General features: G+C 41.6%; 1 protein-coding gene across 2 annotated transcripts in view; it reads left to right on the forward strand.

Annotated features, from left to right (window-relative positions):
• The first annotated feature begins 1,251 nt into the window (after window positions 1–1,251).
• The window catches only part of LOC114136410 (sodium channel protein type 4 subunit alpha-like), a 116,184-nt gene continuing 93,048 nt past the window's right edge, over window positions 1,252–24,387 (forward strand). For both annotated transcript variants that reach the window (XM_028004293.1, XM_028004294.1), the window contains exons 1-2: window positions 1,252–1,743; window positions 23,385–23,549. In XM_028004293.1, the coding sequence (XP_027860094.1) occupies window positions 23,427–23,549 (123 nt within the window). In that variant the 5' untranslated portion in view covers window positions 1,252–1,743; window positions 23,385–23,426. The remainder of the gene's footprint in view (window positions 1,744–23,384; window positions 23,550–24,387) is intronic.

Here is a 24,387-nt window from a genome sequence, read left to right on the forward strand (position 1 = left end):
CTGTGGGCAGCCATCTTTAGAAACAGCTGTAGGACAACTGTCATGTCAGCCGTCTCCCTTTTTCATTTAATGCACAAATTTAACATTTTCCCACTAAGTTACAAAAATAAACAAACTTTGTTTGTTTTTGGGAAAATCCGCTTGAAGTCCGACATGATCCCAGCAATAGTACCTAAAAACGAACAGCAGGGGGAGACAAAAGCTGTCCAGGTTATGGGTTGAACTGTAAAATAATGTTTATGGACACAAAATGTCACATTAGCGCTGATTATACTGGGATATATGAATAAATGTAGAATCATAGTTGTATCTATTATGAAGTTCCTGATGTTTGGTGCTGATTTTATCTTGGATGACTTGGAACTTTAAATGTCTGGAGTTTATACCAATAAAAACAGGTGGCAGCAGAAGTACAGCAACGACAGATACTACAATAAAAAAAATAAAAATAAAGAAACTGGAAAACAAACAAAAAATAAAAACTTCTACAAACGATAAACTTAAAAATCAAACAACATACAAGAGGACAAAATGAAGACAAACAACCACGGAAGGTCAAAACTGGTACAACTAATAAAATTAAAATAAACAAAAAGAAAAAAGCAGAAAAAAGTAAAAAATTAAAAATTAAAGAAAATTTTCAAGAAAATTAAAGAAACAGACATTAGAATTAAAAAGAAATAAAATCCAATAAAATAAAGAGTAAAAAAGAAACAAATCAATTTATAAGAACTAAATTAAATAAAAAAGGAAAATAATGAAAAAACAAAACAAAAGAGAAGTTAAAGGTATAACAGTCACTAGAATAAAAAATAATTTAAAAAACAACCAAACAAACTCAGAAGTTAAACTGTGGACTGATTGATTGACTGATTGATTGATTGACTGATTGATTGATTGACTGATTGATTGACTGATTGATTGATTGACTGATTGATTGACTGACTGATTGATTGACTGATTGATTGATTGATTGATTGACTGACTCGGTTCGGTTCTTCTTCTCCAAGCTGCGGTCCGGCAGGTCAGACAGGAGGCGCTCTGGTTCTGAAGAACCGATAAAAAGCCCAGAAATCCTGCGGCTCCTTCATGTTTCCTGGTTCAGGAGGAAACTCAGCCCAAACTCTCCAAGCCGTCCCGGTCATCCCAGGGAGAGAAAAACGGGATTTATGTCCCAACCTCGCGATACTCTCCTCCCACCTCGCTCTCTCTCCCTCCCCGCACCGGGGGCGATCAAGCAGCGGGGATGACGGGAGAGTGTCCGGACAGCCCCAGCAGCCCGCGGACGCCCCGACACGCACCAAGCCCTGCGCTCCGTCTGCACTCAGCGCGGCTCCGGTTCTCCTGCTGCGGAGGGAAATCTGACCCGGGAACCTCCGGAACCAGCTCGGGACTTCCTACCTGTTCAGCCATCAGCTGCCCGACCCCCCGCTGAGGACCCGCGGACACCCGGCCGCCTGTTTGTGGAGTTACCGGAGTTTTTGAGCGGGGCGATGCGGGAGCGGGCGGAGTGAAGCCGCCCGCCCGGTGCGCACTGCCTGTTCCCCGGGTGGAGAGGCGCGCAGCTCCCCGCCGCTCCTCTTCATCACCGCTTCTTCATCGGTTTGGATTTTAACCCCGCGGGTCGGCCGGAGCTGTCCGCCCATGGATCCGCCGCTCCGCGCCTCCTGTGCGGGTCAGTGAGCGGGACGCAGCGGGATGTTGTGATCTAAACCCACAGCTTTTACCGCAGGACTTTCACATGTAAGTAACATTTATTCTCCTCATTCTGGCTGCCAGGCGGCGCGTCTGGGCGCGAACTCTGACCTTTGGCTTCATCCTGGAAACTAAAACCAGCAGAAATTCAGAAATATTCGCTTTTATTTCGTGTTTTGTTTCCTGATGAAAGTTTTAAAATCACTTAAAGCAGAAAAATCCAACAGAATCAAACTTTTACGCACAGAAATGGGTTTTTATCTGGAACATCTCCAGCCCGGACTGCGGTTCCGGTTCGGACGCAATCAAGGCGCTGAGTCTCCTGCGCAGCTCCGAGCCTCTCCTGAGACTGGGTTCCTACGCGACCGAGCCGAGCCGAGCCGAACCGCCGCTCTTTCCATTAATTAAGCGGCTGTTTGTTTGCGCTTCTGCTCGTCACTTTCTGGTCTGTTTACGTCTCCAAGCGGACAAACTTCTGCTTTTAGGTTCTGATTTCCATAAGCTGACATTTACTGAGGTCCGGGAATATTCAGAACTAATGTCACAAAGTGCTGGGCTGCAGAGAGTCAGCTTTATTTATCCTGGAGGTGAATCTTCTTCAGGTGTTTCTGGGCAGAAATAATCAAATCCGGCAATAAAATAACAACAGAGATGAAATATGTATTACATTTCTTCCCGTTGATGTTAAAGTTTGTGTTTCATATTGAATTCTTGGCCGTTTATTCACGACTGAAGCAGATTTGTTTTGCTGTTGGGAGAAGAAATGAAGCGTGAAGGCTGACCTTTAACCTTCTAGATGTTTCATGTTCTGCAGCCTCTTTTTATTTGTCACATAAGATGAAAGAGAAGCTGCAGAAATAATCATATTTACATTTTATTTTATTAAATGAGAAATCAGAGCTCTAAGCATCTATCAGGTTATATATTCTGTTATTTTTCATAAATCTATTTAATTACTTTATCTGTGCAGATAATGTTAAGAATTACCTGATTAATCTGTTAATATTGTCATATTATATACAACCAGTAAATATTTCCCTTAATCTGACCTTCTATTATATTACAGATTAATAAATGCTGATATTTATTATCTTCTTATTGATATAAATTTAAGTGAGTTTAATTTCCTTTAATATTAAAGGTTTAGCTGACAGTAGAAATAAGCAGATTTGTGTAAAATTTGCAGTTTTTCTGTATTTGAGTTGCTGGGAAACAGAATTATTGCTCCAAAATGTTGCTTGGTTTTCCTCCGTCTCGACTCCGGGCGGTCCGGTTTGTCCGGATCCATCCGGTGGGAGAATCCCGACGGGAATGTTTCCCTTCAGGTGGATCTCGGTGAGGAGACGTCCGTTAGGATGAGAACCAAGCAGAGAAACACGATGTGACGACCGTAAACAGCCTGGACTCACGCTCGGCTCGGCTCGGCTCGGCTCCGTCCCTCTCAGTCTGGATCTAAATCCCCGTCAGGAAAACCGACCCTGATGCTTTCAGGGTGGAGGAATATTTTTAAAGGTTGGGATTGTTTCTGAGTTTCTCCTGCTGAATGACAAACTGCTCCAGTCTTTGCTCTGACTCATGTTTTGTTTTGTTTTTATGATAATTCAGAATTTTATGCCTGTTTTTGTTTGGAGATTAGAGATAAAAACTCAGATTTTTAAAAGTAACATTAATCTGTGAGTGATTTCAGACAATTTGAGTTTTGATTATTATTTCAGAACAGATTTATGAAAAATATCTGAAAATAAACCCAGAGCCTCATGAAAACAATCTGACGGATACAGACAGAGTTTCATTTTTATTTGCTGTTATTTTGTAATGTGTTCCTATAATTATATCAGTTTATAACTACGTCTGATTAGGTGCCACATTGAGTCATATTGTGATATATTGGCTTAATGCATTGTATCGAATTTTCCCCTATTATGATATTATCATAGTATCAAATTGCATCACATCATACAGAATCATATTCTACTGAATCATATCGTCATGTTGAATCAGTTCATTCTTAACATGAACAAGTTCTAAATCATTTCATCCAGGTTAAAAAAAACATTCATTCTTTCATAATTCAAAGCATTGTTAAGTAAATTAAATTTATTCTGTTATTTTGTCTACTTACTCAGTTCAGTTTATGCGCCATATCTTCCACCTACAGACAATAAAATGAAGAGGATTAGTTCAATCTTTGGTGTAAATTCTGCTGATTAAAGCGCTATAGTTCAGTTTGAAGTGAGTGGAGAACCAGATGTTACATATCTGGTTCCCACAACCAGCAGTAGCTCAGTGTTCACCTTGAAGGAAAATGTTGCTGCAGCTGCTCTTCTATGTGGAGCTGCAGCGATTCAAGGACCTCCATTTTAAAAACACCTCGATGCTTCTTCGTTAAATTACGTTTTACTATCTAGCGCTGCTGTGTTTCAGCCGGACGATTATTAGTGTTGCGCAATGCCCCTTTCCCGCTAATGCTAAGGACGGAGACGGAAAGAAGCGCCGCTAAGAAAGAGACAGAAAATGTGGAAAGTGAGGAAACATTTCAAACTAAACGGAACGGAAACACAGCAGGAAACATCCGCTGCGCTAACAGGTAACTTTTATCTGAGTATCAGCGCAGAATCTGGCAGGTAGCATTTCGGCTAACTTTACGATTACTAACCGATCAATGAGAGTAAAGAAGTGAGTAAAAAATTTAAAAATAGATTAGAAATATATATTTTATAAATATTTTTCATACTTTTAACTTGATACGGAAAACGATATTTGAATCGTTTTGCATTTTAAACAATACAAAGTTTTCTTATTAAAAATTACTAACATTTTCTCTTTTATGTTAGTAGCTACCAGAGAACGGCTCCATTTCTTATTTATTAATTGTCAGAATAATCGATAGATGACTTGATACAATAATTGTTCACTACGCATCGATATCAATAATTTCCCCCTAACATTTGGTGTAAATGTTTTATCCGTTCCCTAGCAGAGCTGTACTCACCTCATGTAGAAACTGGCGTTCAGTTCCTCTAATGAACTTGATTATAAAGAGTTTTCTGGATCATAAGCCGCACTGTTTCTAAAACTGGGTTCACGATTTTTATCTGGATTTCCCCTTCAGACAATCTTAAAGACGGTCATGAGGATATTCGTGTTGTGTGAATCGGGGATATTATATATATTCTAAAACTTTAGCCGTTGCTTCCAAATCGTCGGCCATGTTTGTTTACGTTGAAATCCCGCGAAATTATGCGAGATTTCCTGTTTGACATCGCGAGAGAAGTCGGTCCGTGGCGACAGGACCAAACCTGTTCCACCTGGTTTTATCTCATGTTTGGTCTCTCAGGTTTTAAACATCAACTGAGAATTTAAAACTCTTCCCAGGTATGAAGTGATGTAGGATGAGATAATTAATATTGTTATCTAACCATGTCTTCTAAATCCCATCAGGCTTTTAGAGTTAAAAACAAACTAAAACTAAAACAATGAAGTAAAGCAGCTGCAGTCCAAGAAACTCCATCTGATTTACAGAGGAACTAAAAGGTTTTTTTTCTCATTAAAATATCAGGTTTGCTCTGCAGGTTTATTGAAGTTTGTAATTCCAGTGCAGGTCATTCTTCTGACCATCCCAGCCGGACTGCTGTGGTTCTGGTCATCCCTCTCCCAGGTGAGCGGTGGGCGGGGCCTGCTGGCCTCAGGTGCCGCTGAGGTGGCAGGATTTAAATAAAGTTGTGGAAAAGAAGAGGCGCGTGGTTTCCAGATCTGCAGCGAACCGTCAGCAGCTGCTGTGTCAACCTGCCACAGGTGTGTGAGTGTGTGTGTCTTGGTTTGCATGTGTGTGGAGTGTGTGGACGCATCTCGGAGTGTTTGTTCAGAGCAGCAGACCTAAACGTTTATAATGCAGACAGCAGCAGCTGTTTGGGCAGATCTGAGATCAGATTTCTGCTTTTATCTGAAGAGCGGAGCAAACAGAAACCACACAGGTTCTGGTGATGATCAGAACCCGGTTCTCTGGTTCTGGTTGTGAGGAGGCTAAGCGTGATGAGAGGTTTTCCTGGAACTGCAACAGGAAGTTCCTCGTAATGTTTTGCGCCTCCAGAAACCACAGCGCTGCGTTTCCTCTGCTCACGACCAGCGGCTGAATATCCGGGTCGGATCGGATCGGGTCGGGTCGGGTTCCTCTCAGGCTGCTGCTGCTTCAGAGGCTCAAAGCTTCATGAGGAGTTTAGATTTAATAACTTAGGATTTTCAGGTTTTGTTCATTTTAGCTGCAAAAATCAAACGACCGTTTTTCATTCCTGCAGATTTACAGGATTTCAGTTTAAAATGGAACGTAGTGAAACATCTTTCTGCAATGACAGATCTCTGATTCACTCATCCATCCATCCATCCATCCATCCATCCATCCATCCATCCATCCATCTTAATGATGTTTATCCAATGAAGTTGTTATGGTGATTTTCTCCTCAGGGAAGACAATAAGTGTGTTAGATTTCCTCTGTGTGTGTGTGTGTGTGTGTGTGTGTGTGTGTGTGTGTGTGATGTATTTATAGGCAGCAGTCGGTTCTATAAAGTTTTGGACCGGGTTCAGAGGTCCATGTCTGCAGAGCTTTTAACAAACAACTTCAGCTAATTATACAAAACAAATCTGAAAGCTTTTATTCAGTTATTAGAGGAAAGCAGTTAATTATATTCCAGCCGCAGCGTTTCAGACGCTCCTTCCCTCCAGCTCCAAACTTACATAAGCGACAGGTTTTAATGGGATAAAACAATCAGAGAAAGTGCTGCGGCGTTTAGAGCCAGCGCCGACTCCTTTTGTCAAGGCGTCTGGCGGCGCTGGCGGTCCAGAGGCCGTCGCCGCTGCGCCGTGACTCACAGCAGAAATACCAGAGCAGCATGTGTCAGCCGTAATCCACTGTCAACGATCCTCTAAAGTGACTGTTCACGGCAACAGACGGCGGCTTAACCAGGAACAAAGGAGGCCGGGAGTAAATCCTGATGGACCTCCAGAACCGGGTCTGGTTCTGCTGACTCAGCTCTCTGGATCACTCTGCAGGATTTAAGTTCCTGTCCAGTTAACGTCTAGGCTTTTATTTTGTTTGGACCATCAACTTCCTGTCACTGGGGGTGCACCGATTCATCGGCGCCAATTTTCTTAATTTTATGAGATCAGCTGATGAGGGACCAGAAATTATTCTGGAGTAAAAGTAAAAACTTTCCGTCCGAGAAATGACTCGAATGAAAAAGTATCTGATAAAAAGTCTACTGATCAAATTACCAATCATTTAATATTTAAAAATTACATAAGCAGACTAAAAAATATAAAGTTATTTAGAAATGTTGGTATTTTAAGAACCAATATGACAATAATTCAAATAAGAAACAAAAAATATCAGAATCAGGAAAAAGGAAAATTTTTCCAAATCAGTTTCTTTCAATAAAACAAATTATGAAACTTTAACAGAAACTGCAGGTTTTTGAGTTTCTGGTTAAAACATGTTTGATTTTCATTCAGTGGGAAGAAAAAGTTTAACTCAGGAGTGAAAATACTTTAGAACAAGATTACTCAAGTAAAAATAAAAAGTAAAGTGTAGTAAAAATACTCCTAAAAGTACATTTTAATTTTATTTCTGTTTTCTCAAAGTTTCAGTCAAAACAAATCGACCAAAATTTAGCTGCTCTGAGTTCTTAACAGTTGATAAAACTTCAGCACAAATGTTGAACTTTATTTCACTGAAAGTTTTGTTCATATTTGTAATGAAAATTCAGCTAAAAATCCAAAACACTGGGATTTTATTTGATCTTCTCCTGACTGATACCTTTCTGCTGTTTCTGATTCTCTGACTGGAAAACCCTGAAGTTTGATTTTCTGCGTATTGAAGCCACATTAAATGTTTGGAGGTGATTTTATCATGGCTGTGTGAACTCTGCAGATCTTAATGCACCAGAGATTCAGTGAACCATGTAGAGAAATCCAGATTTCTGCAGTTGGACCCTGGATGTTTTCAGTAAACGAGGTTATTTGATCAGTTTTCTGCTGTTTTGAGATTTAACCTTTGCTGTGGAGGAAGAAATGAGTCTTCATGTTGAGTCTGATCCGGTTGAAGCTCCTCAGCAGGTGAACTCGACCTCCTGCTGAGTGGTTAAACCTTCAGGGTTAATGAAGAACAGCTGCAGCGGCCTATTAAAGGCCGCTAAAATCACACACGGACCCACAATGCGCCGCCTGCGTGCGCCGGCCTGAAGCGACCCCCGGCTGACCTTGAACTCGCTCGCTCTGTTTTAGGGTCTCATGATTTACCAGCAGCACATGGAGGAGCTCCAGTCAGCGCGCCTGACGCTCCTCTTCCTCCAGAGACTAAAACATTTAGAGGTGATTTTATTCCAGAAATTCGTTTCCTGGAACTTTTCTGTCATTTTTCAGGATTTTCTGATTTTCTCTCCTGATCTTCATCATTCATCTCCTTTATATTTAGCCTGAAGTTTCTCCTCTGGTCTCGTGTGTTTAATTCACTCTGAACCTCCTGCGGTTTATTCAGGATCAGTCAGGGGTGTTCAAAGTGTGGCTCGGGAGCCATTTGGGGCCCTAGGAATGAGTTTTTGTGGCCCCTGACTGCAGTTTAAAAATGGTGCAAATTTGATTGGTAAATAAAATCTTTAGTTTTTTAGTGAGCCTGAGTATCTATTGGTGAGTTCAGCTGCCAGATGAGCTCAGATTGTGTTGAGTCTTAACATGTTAAACATTTTAACCCAATGAATTGTTTTTTCTTTTGTTACATAAGTTCCACCAGGAACCTTTTATTTGTGTGTTTCTGGTACGACTTTAAATCTGACGTACAGGAAACATCCGCTAACAGCAAAGCTGCTTCTTGACTCTCATGACTTTTTATCCAATAATTTAACAGCAAAAACCGTTTTTGATCAGAAATGTATCTTATTTAGTTGGTATATAGTTTATGATTAATTCATTAAAATTAACTTAAGTTCCAACATCACCCAAAACTAAAGCTTTTAAAAAGAAACACTTTTTAAAACTGTTTGTCTGTAAAGATGGTCTTTCTTTAATATTTTTAAACATATTTCCTTCAGGAAGCAGTTTTTAATTTATATGTTTTTATTTTAAATGTTGACAGAAACATGATTAATGTCGCCGTTAAAATTCACGTTAAGAAAAAAAGCATTTAAAAGTTTGGCTGTAATTTCTGGAGTAACTTTTTCAATCAAGTAATCGGTGAAGTAACTAACTTACTTTTCAAAAGGTTAACCATAACTTAGTAGTCGGATTACATTTTCACGGTTACTATGGCAACAGTGGACATGATGAACCCGGATGGATCAGATATCGGTATCGGCCCAGATGTTCTGATCGGTGCGTCCGCCATGTTTCCATCTGACCCAGACCTCCAGAACCAGAAGGTTCTGCTGCGGTTCAGAACCGGTCTGCCTCTGAACCATCGGGTCAGGAAACGAGGATCGGTTCTGTTCAGAGAAACAAACACTCACAACATCCAACTTGTTTATCGCCGTGGCGATCAGCTTAACAGGTTTCTTATTGATTCTGCCTGTCTCCACACACACACACACACACACACACACGCTGCGACCCAGTTCCAGCCCGCCTGTCTCCTCCGTTCTGCTCTCCGTCTCAGCGCCGCGCCTCCTGCTGCTCTCGGGTCGCTCCCTCCTGGCTGAGCGGGTCTCTTCCTATTAGGACTGGGTTCTGCTTCAGCACGTCTGATTGGCCGGTTCGGGTGTCATGGCGATGAGCCCAGAGCTCCACCCACATGTTGGGACACACAGAACCACAAACCATCAGGTTTTAATGAGTCAGAGGGAAAGAGAGCGACTCCAGGTTGTACACTGTAGCTAATCTGGAAAGTGTGGAGTGCTTTTTTTCCCTTCTCCATCCCATAATATGGCTGTCTGGATGTTCATGGAGGTGAAGCTTCATCTCAGCTTTTCCTCCAGGACTGATGGGGATTTACCTCCATCCTTCAGCTTCCTGTCCCACGGCATGATGCTGCCACCACCGTGTTTAGCCAGAGGGATGGTGTTCAGAAAGTGATAAATTACTTCATCTATGACAAAATGTTTCTCCTGTTTGGTAAGAGAAATAATCTGCCAGTGAAACTGGAACATTTAAAGAATTTTAAAGAACTTTTATTTCTAAAAAATGTTTTTAATTTAGTTTTTTGAGTGTAATGAGACGTTTTCACTAGAAACTAAACCAGAAATGTTCTGGAACGTTTTGTTTTTACAGTGTATCGGACCACGATGTTAAAACCCAAACTGGTTCTGTTCTGGACATTTCCTGGTTCCACGGCGCTGCTGTTTGGACCCGTTCTGGGTCGGTTCTGGTCTGGTTCTGGTTCTGGACCTAAACAGGCGCCGGCTCTCCTGATCCGGTCCAGAACCTGTGAACCGGATCCAAACGGTTCCTCTGTTTCTGTGTGCTGCAGGTTTTTCTGCTGCGTATCGCCGTGGAAACGCTTCATCCTGCGTCTAATTTTATCCTCCTGTCCTCGTTGTTCTGAGAATAAAAACTCAGACGATGTTTTTCTGCCTTCGTTCTGTGGAAGGACGAGCTTTCAGAACCGACAAACCGGATCAGAACAAACTGAGGCAGCTTTCTGTTCGCTTACAGATTATCCTGCTTCAAATTTCTGCCAAAAACTCAAAAACATTTTCAAAAGGCAGAAATTTGACTTTTCAAACTGAGAAATTTCAAAATTTTTCTAGAAAATTTCAGATAAAACAATAATTTAAGCTACAAACTGATATTTATTCCAGTTCAACCTGACCCGTTGTTCAAATCGAGATGATTCAACATGAAATAAACGTTTTGAAAGCAGTTTATATATTTATTTGGTAAAAATAAAAAGTTGCACTACATCTAAAGAAAAATCCAATTTTAAACATAAAAACTTTGAACATCTAAAGATGCAAAAAGACCCAAAAGAGAAAAGAAAAATATTTAGTTTTATTTTAAATGAGTAACAAAAACCCCAAAATGTTTAAAGTTCATTTAGATACAAATCATAAAATCTAGATAAATATCTTCTGGGTGGAAACATTTTCATCCAGACGTTTTAACGTTGTAACGTTTTCATTTTATTCATCAGAATTGATGAAATATTTACCATGTTTAAGGTTCTGATGGATCCGACCTGCTGGTTCCCGTCGCCGAGACTCTAACATGTAGCCATCATGTGAATGGAGGTCTTCCTCCTCCTCCTCTTCCTCTGTCTGCTGCAGAACTGGAGCAGAACGGTTGGAAGTGACGAAGCTAAAACGGGTGACGAGCCGCAAGTCTGACCTCCTTTGGAGCTAAATTAAAACGAACCTGAATATTGACGCCTAATGAAGGCAGGAAGGTGTGTGTGTGTGTGTGTGTGTGTGTGTGTGTGTGTGTGTGTGTGTGTGTGTGTGTGAGATGACGAGGCTAAAGCCCGGCCTGAATACGCAGCAGAAGCCGGGTCAGAGTTCAGGTGGAACGGGTCGTTTCTGACACATCAGGCGGATTCAAACTGGTCCAAACAGAACAAAATGTTTTTCTTGTTTTTGGTTGAATCAGGGATGAAACCCATCCTGACTGGATCTCCGGATCTCCACCATCAGATCCGCCGTCCAGAGGTCAGCCGGGTCACAGGAACTTGGACTTTCCTGATTCTGTTATCATTTGGATCACTGATCCAGTTCGTCCACACAGTATTTTTCTTCCTGTTTTCTGACCAATCAGAGAGACACGCCCACTCTGGTTCTGGCTGGTTCTGGAGAAACTGGACCTGATGGTTCTGTGTAACCTGTTGGACCGCCTGTGATTCTGCTTCCTGTGTGAGGGGAGTAGTAACGCTGCGGATCCCCAGAAACGGCGGTAATCACCGTAGCAACGAGCATTGTAGCGTTAGCTGTTAGCTGTTAGCGCAGCTGAAAGGAGGAAGCTGGTGGAGTGTTTGTTTCTTTTGGGCCGGTTCTGGTCGGGTTGAGGCCCAAAGCTGCGGGACGCACCTGTCATCAAGGTGTGTGTTGGAGAACAGAAATAAACACACTTAGCTTTGTCCCTGCATGGAGTCACTGATACATAACTCTGAGTGTGGGTGTGTGGGTGTGTGTGCGTGTGTGTGTGAGTGTGTGTGTGTGTGTGTGTGTGTGTGAGTGTGTGAGACTGAAACAACATCAAGCAGAAGATGAGAGGTCTCACACTCCACAGGCTGGTAATTTCCTGTGGGTGTGTGAGTGTGTGAGAAAGTGACAGCTGAGCGACGGAGCGCTGACACAGGAGAGGAGGAACGACAGAAATGTTAGGAAGGTGGAGGAAGAGGAGGAGGAGGAAGAGGAGGAGCAAAAACCTGGACGGACCGATGGACGGATGATGAAGTTCATTCAGTTTTATTATTTCCATCGTTTCTGCGTTTTCGTTCTTTAGTCTCGGGGATTTTAAGATTCATTCTTGGACAAGAATTTCTGATTATTTCAATTTTTGATAATTTTTTTTTTCATAGTTTTTTGTTTCTTATAACACAAACTATTAATCCATAGTTACTAATTTAATTTTAAATAATTCTTGTTTTATAAATAGTTTGTTACATTTTTATGTTTTTCCTATTTTTCTAGAATGAAAGCAGTAAAAAAATGATTTGGAAATGTAATTATTTGGTTAATTGTTAATAATTATTAGTTATTTTATATATTATTGTTATTATATGAGGTATTTTTGCTTATTTTTATTGTTTTAGCCATATTAATAAATATATACTATTTATTAATAATATAGAATTCATTAATTTATTTTGTAATATTATTTTTTTTAGAAACAAACCATAAGAATTGTACTAATATTAATAATCATTTTATAATTGATAAATTGTATTATAGTGAAATCACAATAACAATACTAAATAATAATATTTAATATTTTTTATTTTGTAATATTTTTATTAACTGCTTCATATATTTGATTTCTCAGTATCAAACATATGAAGCAGTTTGATAGTGTTTCATATAATTTAATATATTTTTAAAGTGAATTATTCATTAAACATGAATTTATTTATTTACATATTGTTGGAGGAAGGAGACGTTTCCTGGATGTTCAGAGTGAAACTGCTTCCCTGTCCAAACACACCAGAGGGACGTCCCCGTCCCCGTCCCCGTCCCCCAGAGACAGCGGCACAAAGGTGCAGCGCGGGTTGCCAGGTTGCTTCTGCGGGTTGCCAGGTTGGTGTGGGTGTCAGTATCAGGCTGAACAGACAAACAGCTGCAGAGAGAGACGCCAGCTGGACGTCCAACTCAGACGTCCTGTTCAGTTCGTCTCTGTTCCTCAGTGTGTGTGTGTGAACACACACACACACACACACACACACACACACACACACTGAGAGGTTAAAGTGAAGGAGCTTCTACTGGACATGATGAGGATAATTACCCACAATGCCGTCTGCTGTTGGAGCTTTAGCATCAGATGAGACTGTTGCTTAATTCATGACTTCTTCTGTTTTCTTTAACTCGTTCATTCTTTGCTCTCCATCTTTTCTTTTCCTTCTCTCTTGATCTTCCAGATTTTTTATTTTGTTTTTGATATTTTTTTCTCACTCATAGTTGGTATAAAACAGTTTTTTCCTTCTGTCCTCTGAGCCAATCAGCTGGCAGTTTCCTGGATCCTTCCCAGCCTCCTGATTGGCTGACAGCAGTGATGATTAGCGCTTTACAGTTAGCGCAGCTAGCTTTTAGAAACCCAAACATTAAGTTGTTTTTTTGAGTTCTGTGTTTTGGACCAGAGGAAAAGACAGCGATGCGTTCAGGGAACACCTGGAACGTTGGATAAATGCGATACTTTCGGTTTGTCTGGAAGCTGCAGGTCTGATATGAACTCATGGATCTGCTCTAGATCCCAAATTACTGCCCATTTTCCACCCGCAGTCTGCGTTAATGTTATTTATGTTTTCCTCCATGTTTGTTTAGTTTCCAGTGTGTTTTATGGTGGTTACCATGGTTACTTCGCTGCTAGAAAACTGTTAGCGCCCAGCTGGGGTTCGCATGTTCTCCGGTTCATCTCAGAAACGAGCGGGACGCTTTAATATTTACATGTTTACATCATAGATCATATCAGAAAACAAAATGACGGTGAGATCATCGTCCAGTTTAAAGCATTCATTTAATCTTATAATTTTAAGTCATATGGATTTATAAATAAACTTCAGGGAATATTTCAGACCGACAGAGTCCAGGAGACAAATTTAATCCTCACATGATTATTTGAAATATTTATTTTGAAGATCCGTTGATGTTTTTTGTTTTAGTGAGGAAGTTTTAGAGCCTGAATGTTTCTCTGTTGGCTAATAATTCTGCACATGATTCAACCAGAATCCAGTCAGAGGAAAACGTATTCACTGAAACGGCTCCAACATCGAACACTCACACACCGATGCATGCATGCTGCACATGCAAACTCATGCAAGGACACATAGCTTTCTATTTCTGTGTCTGTATCTCTTATTTCAGCCTGTTGTTCTCTGTTTATCAATTCACGTCCTGCAGCTCCTCCGTCTGAATTTATTATCCATGCTCCGAACAGCAGAGTTAAATCTGTAGTAAATACAGTCGTGCCGTTGTGTTCCTGCCTGGGCGACGACTCCTTCAGGGGTTATCAGAAATCTGTGAGATGGACAGCTGCACGTTTCCTCGGCGGCCGAGGTGGTAAAAAATACAGCGACAAAATGAGACGGCCAGGAGAAAACGAGCCGAGTCGACCTGATAGATGATGATCAAAACGGAGCAGAGGACAGAGGAGGTGAAGACGGAAGGAAGGAACTGAAGAAATAAAGATGTAGACATAAAGATTAAAGAAACCAAGACAGTGAAGTGGAGAATAGAAAAATACAAAAACGGATCAAAAAAATCTGAAAAAATGTGAAATTTCAAAAGTTCTGTAAATGCAGGGGTGAAGCTAAGAGGTGCCCTGGGGTGCCCACTGCCCTCTTCTCCCTGAAAATCTATTTTTGTTAATAAATTTTCATACAATTTAAATGGACCACTAAATATTTCATGGAGTTTAAATATGGAAAAATAAAATAAAAACAAAGATTGGATCACATTTATAAAAGAGAATAAATATAATATCTTTCTATTATTCATCTCTATATGTTTCTGTTTGCTAACAAAGGAGGTCATTTAGAATGTCAGAGATTGTTTGAAGTCTAAAAAACAAGACATTTTTTTGTATGTTTCCTATGAAATAAAGGCTGAATACATTTATAACCATACAGTATAGTCAAAGTCACATTTATTACAGCGTTTAGCTCAAACAGCTAGCCTGTCAGTGCTTGTTCTGCTGAACCAATCAGCCAAAATCACCAGGTTCACCATTATGGGATGATTCATATAGAAGCAAATTCATGAGTCAGACTGGCCTAGTCAAAGTCCAGATCTAAATCCAACTGAGAGTGTCATATAAATCAGAAAAAATCCCTTAAAACATCTTTAAATGTTTTTCCAGCTGCAGGTTGAGAATAAAGCCGTTTTTATCAAACATGATGGATTTATTGTCACCAGGGTTTGTAGCGGCGGCTAGCGGCAGCTAGCAGCAGCTAGCGGCGGCTAGCAGCTGCTGCTAATAACACTGCTGCTAGTCCCAGAACACGGTGCCCAGTTTATGATGTCTGAGCTGCAGAATATGATGAGTTCTGCAGGTTCTGGCTTTTATTCAGGCTGTAGGACTCTGGGCCGTCGTCCAGCTACGTGTGACTGCAGAAGTGAATCCCATTTCTAATTTGTTTTCCTTTCAGAACGTTTTCTTCAGGTGGAAAATGTTCCGATGGATCCTTTCAAGCTGTTATTGGAGGTTTTTGTTGGATGTGAAGCGTCTTTCTTCCTCCTGGAGGGTCTAACGACGCCATAAAGCATTTTATCTGCAACGCGACCTTGACCAGAATATGAACTCTTATACGCGCGCGCGCGTGTGTGTGTGTGTGTGTGTGTGTGTGTGTGTGTGTGTGTGTGTGTGTGTGTGTGTGTGTGTGTGTGTTAATAACCTCAGCCAACACAATCAGTCCGGACTGTAGCTGAGACAATAGAGCCCGTTAATACAGAAATGAGGATGCGCGCTCGCTCTGTGTTGACTTGTTTTTGTCTCCATGTTTTGACCTTTCTGGGATAAATGACTCTCTGGGTTGCCATGGAGACGCATGGTGTCCCAATGGGACCAAACTTTTTTTTTTTTTAACCGACAGTCAGTTTAGCTGACAATCCAGGAGTTTGAGATTCTGATAACAAAGTCTGAAAGCATCCAGTACGGGGGTCCATAAGGACCAAAACACGAGGCTGATGGGAAGGTTCTGGTACCGAACAGGTACCAGTACGGCCGTTATGATGTCATAACCTGCTTCAAACCATTAGCATCAAGCTAAATATTTCGGTAGCAAGCTAAATGTTTAACTTGATGACTGAATATCTCGATAGGAAGTTAAATACTTAGTTTATAAATTATGTATTTTGCTTCAAATTAAATATTTATTTTTTATAGATGTACACAAAATCCACCATTTTGTTTTTCGACAGTCCACCTCCGGTTATCAGCAAGTTAATTTGTATATTAGCTAAATAATTAGCTAGCTTGCTACCTATTTAATTTCAAACTAAATATTTAGCTCCGATCTAAATATTTTTTGATGCTACAACTAAATAATTAGCGTGCTAAGTATTTAATTCGAAGCTAAATATTTAACTTGCTAACTAAATATTTAGCTCAAAGCTAAATCATTTCAAATAACATTTTTAGCTCGCTAACTACCTTGCTAACTATCTTATTTGAAGCTAAATATTTACCTTGCTAACTAAATATGTAGTTTGAAACGGTGACATCTTTAAATGAATGAAAAACACAAAGAAAAGACGACTTTAAAAATGAAACTACAGTTTTCTCTTTGTGAGGCTAAATCACCTACTTACTGCTAAACCTTTTCCTACTGACTTCTTCACCTGCAGATACATTTTCTCTGAGTTACTGAATGAAAACGTTGAGTTGTGTGAAGCTCTAGCTAGTCAGGAAGCTAACCACTGCTACGCTGTTAGCTTCAGGTCTGGAGATGTTTCTGTGTCGCTGATGTTCAGCGTCGCCTCTTTGTGTAACCATCTGTGTTTGGGTTGGATGTGGGTCAAAGGTCATCCACATGACCTGAAACTATCATCTTCATTAGTCGCTAGCTAATCCTGCTAGCTAATCCATCAGGCTAGCAGGAAGGTTTTTTCAAACTCATAGAAAACCTTCAGTTTTACTCACATTTTTAATGGAAAACTGGAGGAAAATGAGAAAAATATTAAAATTTCTCTGATTTCTTCACATTCTGAGTTATCAGCCTTCCTGCAGTCGCCTCGTCTCTGAGGTGAGTCAGGACAGGTGAGGAGCAGCAGGACGGCCTTGATGCTAACGCGCAGAGAGCCGCACGCCGGCCTGCGCTGGTCTGCAGGGTGAAGTCACACAGGTCCGAGTGTTCACCGAGTTAATGAGTCAGGTCCGATCAGTCAGGCCCGCTGGGAGCAGAACCGACTGATCCAAGTGGCTGTGACGGGCCGGCCGCGCAGGACACACCGCTTCACAGCCAAAAACAGAGTGAGACAGGGAACCAGAGAGAGAGAGAGACGGGGAACCAGAGAGAGAGACAGGGAACCAGAGAGAGAGACAGGGAACCAGAGAGAGAGAGAGACAGGGAACCAGAGAGAGAGAGTCAGGGAACCAGAGAGAGAGAGAGACAGGAAACCAGAGAGAGAGAGAGACAGGGAACCAGAGAGAGAGAGACAGGGAACCAGAGAGAGACAGGGAACCAGAGTGAGAGAGACAGGGAACCAGAGAGAGACAGGGAACCAGAGAGAGAGACAGGGAACCAGAGAGAGAGACAGGGAACCAGAGAGAGAGAGAGACAGGAAACCAGAGAGAGAGAGAGACAGGGAACCAGAGAGAGAGAGAGACAGAGAACCAGAGAGAGACAGGGAACCAGAGTGAGAGAGACAGGGAACCAGAGAGAGACAGGGAACCAGAGAGAGAGACAGGGAACCAGAGAGAGAGAGAGACAGGAAACCAGAGAGAGAGAGAGACAGGGAACCAGAGAGAGAGAGACAGGGAACCAGAGAGAGAGAGAGACAGGAAACCAGAGAGAGAGAGAGACAGGGAACCAGAGAGAGAGAGACAGGGAACCAGAGAGAGACAGGGAACCAGAGTGAGAGAGACAGGGAACCAGAGAGAGACAGGGAACCAGAGAGAGAGACAGGGAACCAGAGAGAGAGACAGGGAACCAGAGAGAGAGAGAGACAGGAAACCAGAGAGAGAGAGAGACAGGGAACCAGAGAGAGAGAGAGACAGAGAACCAGAGAGAGACAGGGAACCAGAGTGAGAGAGACAGGGAACCAGAGAGAGACAGGGAACCAGAGAGAGAGAGAGACAGGAAACCAGAGAGAGAGAGAGACAGGGAACCAGAGAGAGAGAGACAGGGAACCAGAGAGAGAGAGAGACAGGGAACCAGAGAGAGAGAGAGACAGGAAACCAGAGAGAGAGAGAGACAGGGAACCAGAGAGAGACAGGGAACCAGAGAGAGACAGGGAACCAGAGAGAGAGAGAGACAGGGAACCAGAGAGAGAGAGAGACAGGGAACCAGAGAGAGACAGGGAACCAGAGAGAGACAGGGAACCAGAGAGAGAGAGAGACAGGGAACCAACAACCTGGTTTTGTTTTATTCAGTAAAATTGTGTAACTCAGTGGTTCCCATCCTGGTCCTCCAGACTTGCTGCCCTGCATGTTTTAGGTGTTTCCTTGCTTCAGTCCAGCTGATTTGAGTTGATGACAGATTAACACATTAAAGCAGTGAAACCTCTAAAACATGTAGGACAGTGAGCCTTGAGGACCAGGCATGGGAAACACTGGTCTAACTGACCAATCAGTGTTGAGACGTTTCATCCATAAATCATCTTCAGCTCCTCATCGGCTCAGTTTGTTCCACAGAAGGAAAATCCAGAGAAATGAAGCGTTTATCTAATGAGACCTGATTCCTCGTCCCATAATGAGATGATTGAGAGAAACCTGGAGGTGATTCTCTGAGATAAAAACCTGCAGCAGATCCTGACGCGCCTTTTTCAAACAAACTTACATTTATGTTAGATAGGACATTTTTAATAATTAAACAATGTTTTTCTTTTTTACCTTGTGCCGCTAATCGCCTGCAACCTTTTACTCAGAAACAAACTTAGCAGGAAGTAAAATGGGACGAATCCATTCAACCGTCTTCAGTGCTGCTGGGGAGGCTGGTGACGCCGCAGCGGTTCTGCAGAACATTACATCACCAGATGTGGGGGAATCTCGTCCTGCATCGCCATGGCGACGCCCCGGTCCCGTCAGTCCTCTGGCAGCCGGGCTTGGCGTCCTGCCTGGATCCACTGAATAATGTCCGTCGGGTCGGCAGCGCTGTGACCGAACGCGCTTTCTCCTCTCAGACTAATTGAATTAAAGGTGCTGCGCTTTCCCACTGAAACACGGCACCTCGAATGCACCGCGTAGTACATACATGTCCTGCTGGGTCCCATCAGGGTCCCATCAGGGTCCCATCAGCTCAGTCTAAAACTGATTGATTTGTCTTGTTGAGTCAACATTTATTCAGATCATTTCTGATGATCCTGATGATCTGATTGGTCAGACTGAAGCACCAGCCAGTGGGACGTTTTCAGTGAGTCAGGGAAGCAGCAGCGCCCCCTAACTGCGCTGCCCCCTAACTGCAGCCCAGAACGTCCAGGAAGTTCCTGGTTCTGGAGGAGGAACGGGTCCAGATGAACCAAGTGAAGCAGAACCATTCAGAGCTGAAGAGACTCGATACGGGCCGGTCCAGCAGAACTTCCCTTCAGAGCCCGTCTGCAAGTTACACTGTAAAAAATAACATTTATTTAGCCTCTCATAGGAGAAAAAAAGGCAGTTTATTTTTCAAAGTCATATTATTCAATTTACTTATTAAATCTTTATCTAACAAGCCAGATAGTTTGTTTGTTAGATAATTAGTTACGTATAAAGAAGTGGACTACCAAAATAAAAGCCATTTTACTTCTGGGGAACTTGACCCACAGCATACTGCTGCCACCGCCGTGTCTCACTGCAGGTTTGATGCTCTTCTTTCAGTCGGTTTTTGGTTTCATGATTTCTAAATGTGAACCAGAGGAATCATCACAGAAATGGATTAAGAATTTACAATTTGAGGCTCAATAATCATAAAAACCTCAATTTTCTTAAATCTAAAATATTCCTGAAGGTTTTTTAGCCTCTCTGGTGTTTTCGTTGCAGAATTTGGAGTAAATGTTTGGAGATTGAATCTGCAGTCGGTAAAAGGATCAGTTTGTTCCAGAGGTTAAAATCACACGACGTGATGAGAGGAAACAGAGAGAGGAGGAAACGCTGCGAGGTTCGCTAAAGAACCTGATGGAGGCTGCATGAGAGGAAGAGCACACCCACACACACACACACACACACACCCACACACACAGAGGAGCAGTGCCTGGAAACACAGTAGTAAACATGCTGCATTCAACACTAAGAACGTTTTCATGGGAATCTTTTTACCTGATTCTGCTGTTGCTCCTGAATCTCCCTTTGTGGGAAAATAAAGGCTGCTTCTACTTTATTTTTTATTCTTGAGGGTGAAAACAATCATTTGGATCTCTGGTTTCCTCAGACTGACTTTAGTTTGGTTTGGTTTTAATTTTCCTTTAGCTTCCAACAACAGCAGGATTTTCCTCCCAGTTATCAGAAAGTCCTGATTTAAGTTCTGATGTTTATAATTGGAGACATTAATGTTAATGTTTAACAGAAAAAATAAAATGGAGACATGGAGAGTTTAACATTTCTTGGTGTGTCTGAGTGTATAACTAGAAGAGTGCTATAATTAGTCTATTTAACATTTTAAACTCCTGCTTCGTCCGCCATTGTTCAGAAAACTACAATCTTCATTTTGACCTGCAATGCATCTTGGGAAAGTTTGGGCTGGGGAATATGTATCACAGTGACTTAATAAACATTAAAATGTGACCTCTGGATGTTTCTGCCCCTGAATTTGAACCCAAACCCAAATGAGCTGAAAATCCAAGATGGCCGACGCGTGAGGCTAGCTGCAGGAACAGCCGCTTTGGTTCCTCGGAAATCCGTCTCATGTTTTCACTATTCGATCTATTAGTGAAAACGCCTCATCAGTGTATAGATATATGAAATGTAAAGAGATAAATCATAGTTAAATAAGAAATATTGGAGCTGATGGCGGTTGCCATGGCAACTGAGCATAAAACAAGCCAATCTCTGGTTTTCTTGCTTTCAACTGGAGTTGGTTGAATATTAATAAACATAAGTCATGTTTTGGCCATTAGTTTAGGAAGGTGGTGATATAATATTGAGTGTATCTTCCAGTCAGCCTGCCTTATCGCTGCTGTCATGTTGCTGCTTGTAGATAATTTCAGCAGGTTTATTGTTTCCCTGATGAGTCCTGAGCTTTTAGTACGTGACAAAGTGTGGCAGCAGAATGGAAAGCAGAGCTGAGGAGCTCATCAGGAGCTACTGTACTTGACGTCTGTGTGTGTGTGTGTGTGACTGAGTGGATGACAGCATTTGATAAGAACAGGAACCAGAGCCAACTTTTCCTTTCATGTGGACACAAACACACACTGCAGAAATCAGATTTGAGAGCTGTGAAGAAGAAATGCATGAAGGCTTGAAAAACGATGCCTGTCCAATCATTGGATTAGGCTCCGCAGCAGATGGCCTGGACACACACCTGTTAAACACTCACACACTCTCAGTCTAGGCTTTTGAAGCTAACAGCATTAGCTGCTAGCGTGCTTCGCTTTCTTCTGCTTGGCTGCGGTAAACCACTACTGTCCACTGGGATTTCTAAATAAACCAGCAAAAGTTAACAGATTATTACTTCCTGAATGTTCAGCAGATTCACTGGTTAAACTGGAAGCTGAATGAGGGTCTGTGGTTCCTTCAGCTACTGTAGCTAATATAGAAATCACTAATCAATCAGGTCAATCAGTCTGATATATTTATAGGATTAAAAACAGGAATTATGTGTCATTCCCACTGAAAAATGTGTACTAGAGTTAAAGAACATGAAGTGAATTCTGTTGCTACTGCTTAAGTAAAACTGTCATTTGTTTATTAATTAAACTAATTTACTGATATTTCTTGATAGGAAACTTTAGCAACCAGCTAGGAGGACAATAATAATAAAACAACAATCTAGGATACACAGAGCTTTGGCAAAAAAATGAATGAAGCTTTGGCTAATTGTGAGTCAAAAAATAAGAAATAAAAACGTCTCTATCCTGTCAGAGTTCAGGATAGAGACGTTTTTAGAATAATGAAACATCGGTGGGTCAGAACAAATCAGGAAATAATCATATCAGTAGTAATCCTGAAGATGCATTGTAGCATACACTGTGAGCTTCTCTATGCTACGCTAACCTAGTTAGCTTAAAATGACTGATAGACAAAATATCTATATAAGAAACAAACCACAGTTGGGACTGGATTTGTTTTCAAGCTTAAAATGGATTCCTATAAGTTAGCAGCTACTATAGTTGCTACATTAGCAGCTAATATGTTTGCTATGGGTTAGCAGCTTCTGTACATGCTAAAGGTTAGCTAACTTTTATAGATGCTAAAGGTTAGCAGCTACTGTAGTGGTGACAGGTGGGCAACTAATATTGTTGTTGCAGGTGAACAGGTGATGTAGAACAGCTACTACATCATCTCAGGTGATGTAGTAGCTAAATGTTAGTCGCAGGTTTGAAGCTAGTTTAGTTGCTACATGTTAACAGCTAATATGTTTAAAACAAGTTAGCAGCCACTGGAGAATGTTGTTAGTAGCGTCTAATGATATTAGCCTTTATCTGGAATAATAAATAATGACTATTTGATCTGTTTGCTAATCTTTGGCCTTTTGATGCTAATTTGAGAAAATATGTAACCCAGAAAGTAGCATCAACCTTCCTTCAGTGTTCAGGCTTCATTTATTCCTCTAACAGATATTTTCATCCTGTGTTTCTAATTACGACACAGTATGTATTTATTTATCTTTTCAGTTAAATCTAATTGTTGGTATGATTCAGTCCATGGCACCTTAAAGCTGCAGATTATTGACTGCATCATTCATACCTTCAGCAGACAGTTGTTGTTTTTATGGGATCTCCTGTTGAAACTGGAACAAAGACCAGCTGATGGTTCAGAAATGGAGGGAACCCAGAGCGTACAGTAGGGAGCGTCAGGCGGAGGTAGATGAGTTTCTCCGGCTGATTGCTGCCTGTTCGAGCCTCTGAGTGCAGCTCTAATGACGAAGCCTGCGATGCTGTGGGTCGTCCTGAGCGGCAGGTCGCCGCCTCAGAGGACGTAATCAACCTGGCAGAGAAGAAACCGCCAAATCATCCTCACTCTGCAGGTCCTCGAATCAAACGCTCCTCATCTCATGATTTAACGATCCAAAATATTCTCAACAGGTGTCTGAACAGTCTGACATCCGATTACAGGAGGAGGCTCGCTTCTGGAGCGAAGGCATCAAAATATGAAAATACTCTGTTTTGGTCTGTTTGAGGCAGTTTAAAGTACACTTTGGTTGATGAAGAGCGAAGCAGAATAACGATATGAAATGCTGGACATCTAAGCGTGTCGTCTGTGTCTGCAGCTGGTATACCGGGCCAGTTAGCAGCAGGATCAGGATGAGAAGATGGCTGGCTATGTGTTTCCAATGGGACCAGAGAGCTTTAAGCGCTTCACGCCGGACTCCCTGGCGGCCATCGAACAGCGCATGGCCCAGGAGGAGGCCCGACGCAAAAAGCAGTACCAGGAGGTACGTATGGACCCGCCTGGCGCCCGCCTGGGAACATTAACCAGAAATGGAAACAGGAAGTAACCAGTTAAACACCTCAACAGTTTGTTAGCTAACCCAGGTTAGGCTTTATTATTAGCTTACAACCATCATTAGCTATAAATGAAAAATAAATAAGTTATTCTTATAAACATTAGAGGAACTCTGAAGTTAAACCTGTTAAAGTTTTCAACTGAAAACTGGAGGCAACATTTTGTTAAAACTGAAAAGTTTTAGTTCCTGAGTGAAGCTTCCCTCCAGCGACTTCAAGTCTGATCAAGTTGGTGTCAAACATTTGTGCAGCAAAAACTTTTGTTTGTGCCGAAATCATTTTAAAGATGTTAATAAGAAGGTTTCCAGAGGTCAGAGGTCGTCATCAAAAGCAGCACAAACGAAACATTTTGCTGCTCAAACATATTTAAGTTGATTGAAACCAAATTTAGTCTGTTTGGAAGAAAGTGGAGGTCCAACTTCACTCCGATTAAAACCCAGGAGGATTTTGTTTTGTTGGGTCAAATCGTGATGCTAAGCTAACTGACGCTACATTAATGCTCAGTTCAGAGTTTTAAAAAAAAAGAAATTCTTTGTTTATTTTTCTTTTTACTTATTTTGTGTGTAGTATTTCATACATTTCATTAAATGTGACTTCTGTGTGAACGCTTTCCGACCGCAAAGTGAGTCAGAGACCAGAACGTTTCCGCCACGCAGCAGCGCTCTGTTTACGGCAGTAAAGATGGCCGCTGCCACCATCAGTGACGATGTACGTTTTCTCAGAGCATCGTCACCAGATCAGAACCAGACAAACAAAGTTTGCTTCAGC

The sequence above is a fragment of the Xiphophorus couchianus genome, chromosome 21, assembly GCF_001444195.1.
Source record: "Xiphophorus couchianus chromosome 21, X_couchianus-1.0, whole genome shotgun sequence".
Taxonomy (NCBI): Eukaryota; Metazoa; Chordata; class Actinopteri; order Cyprinodontiformes; family Poeciliidae; genus Xiphophorus; species Xiphophorus couchianus.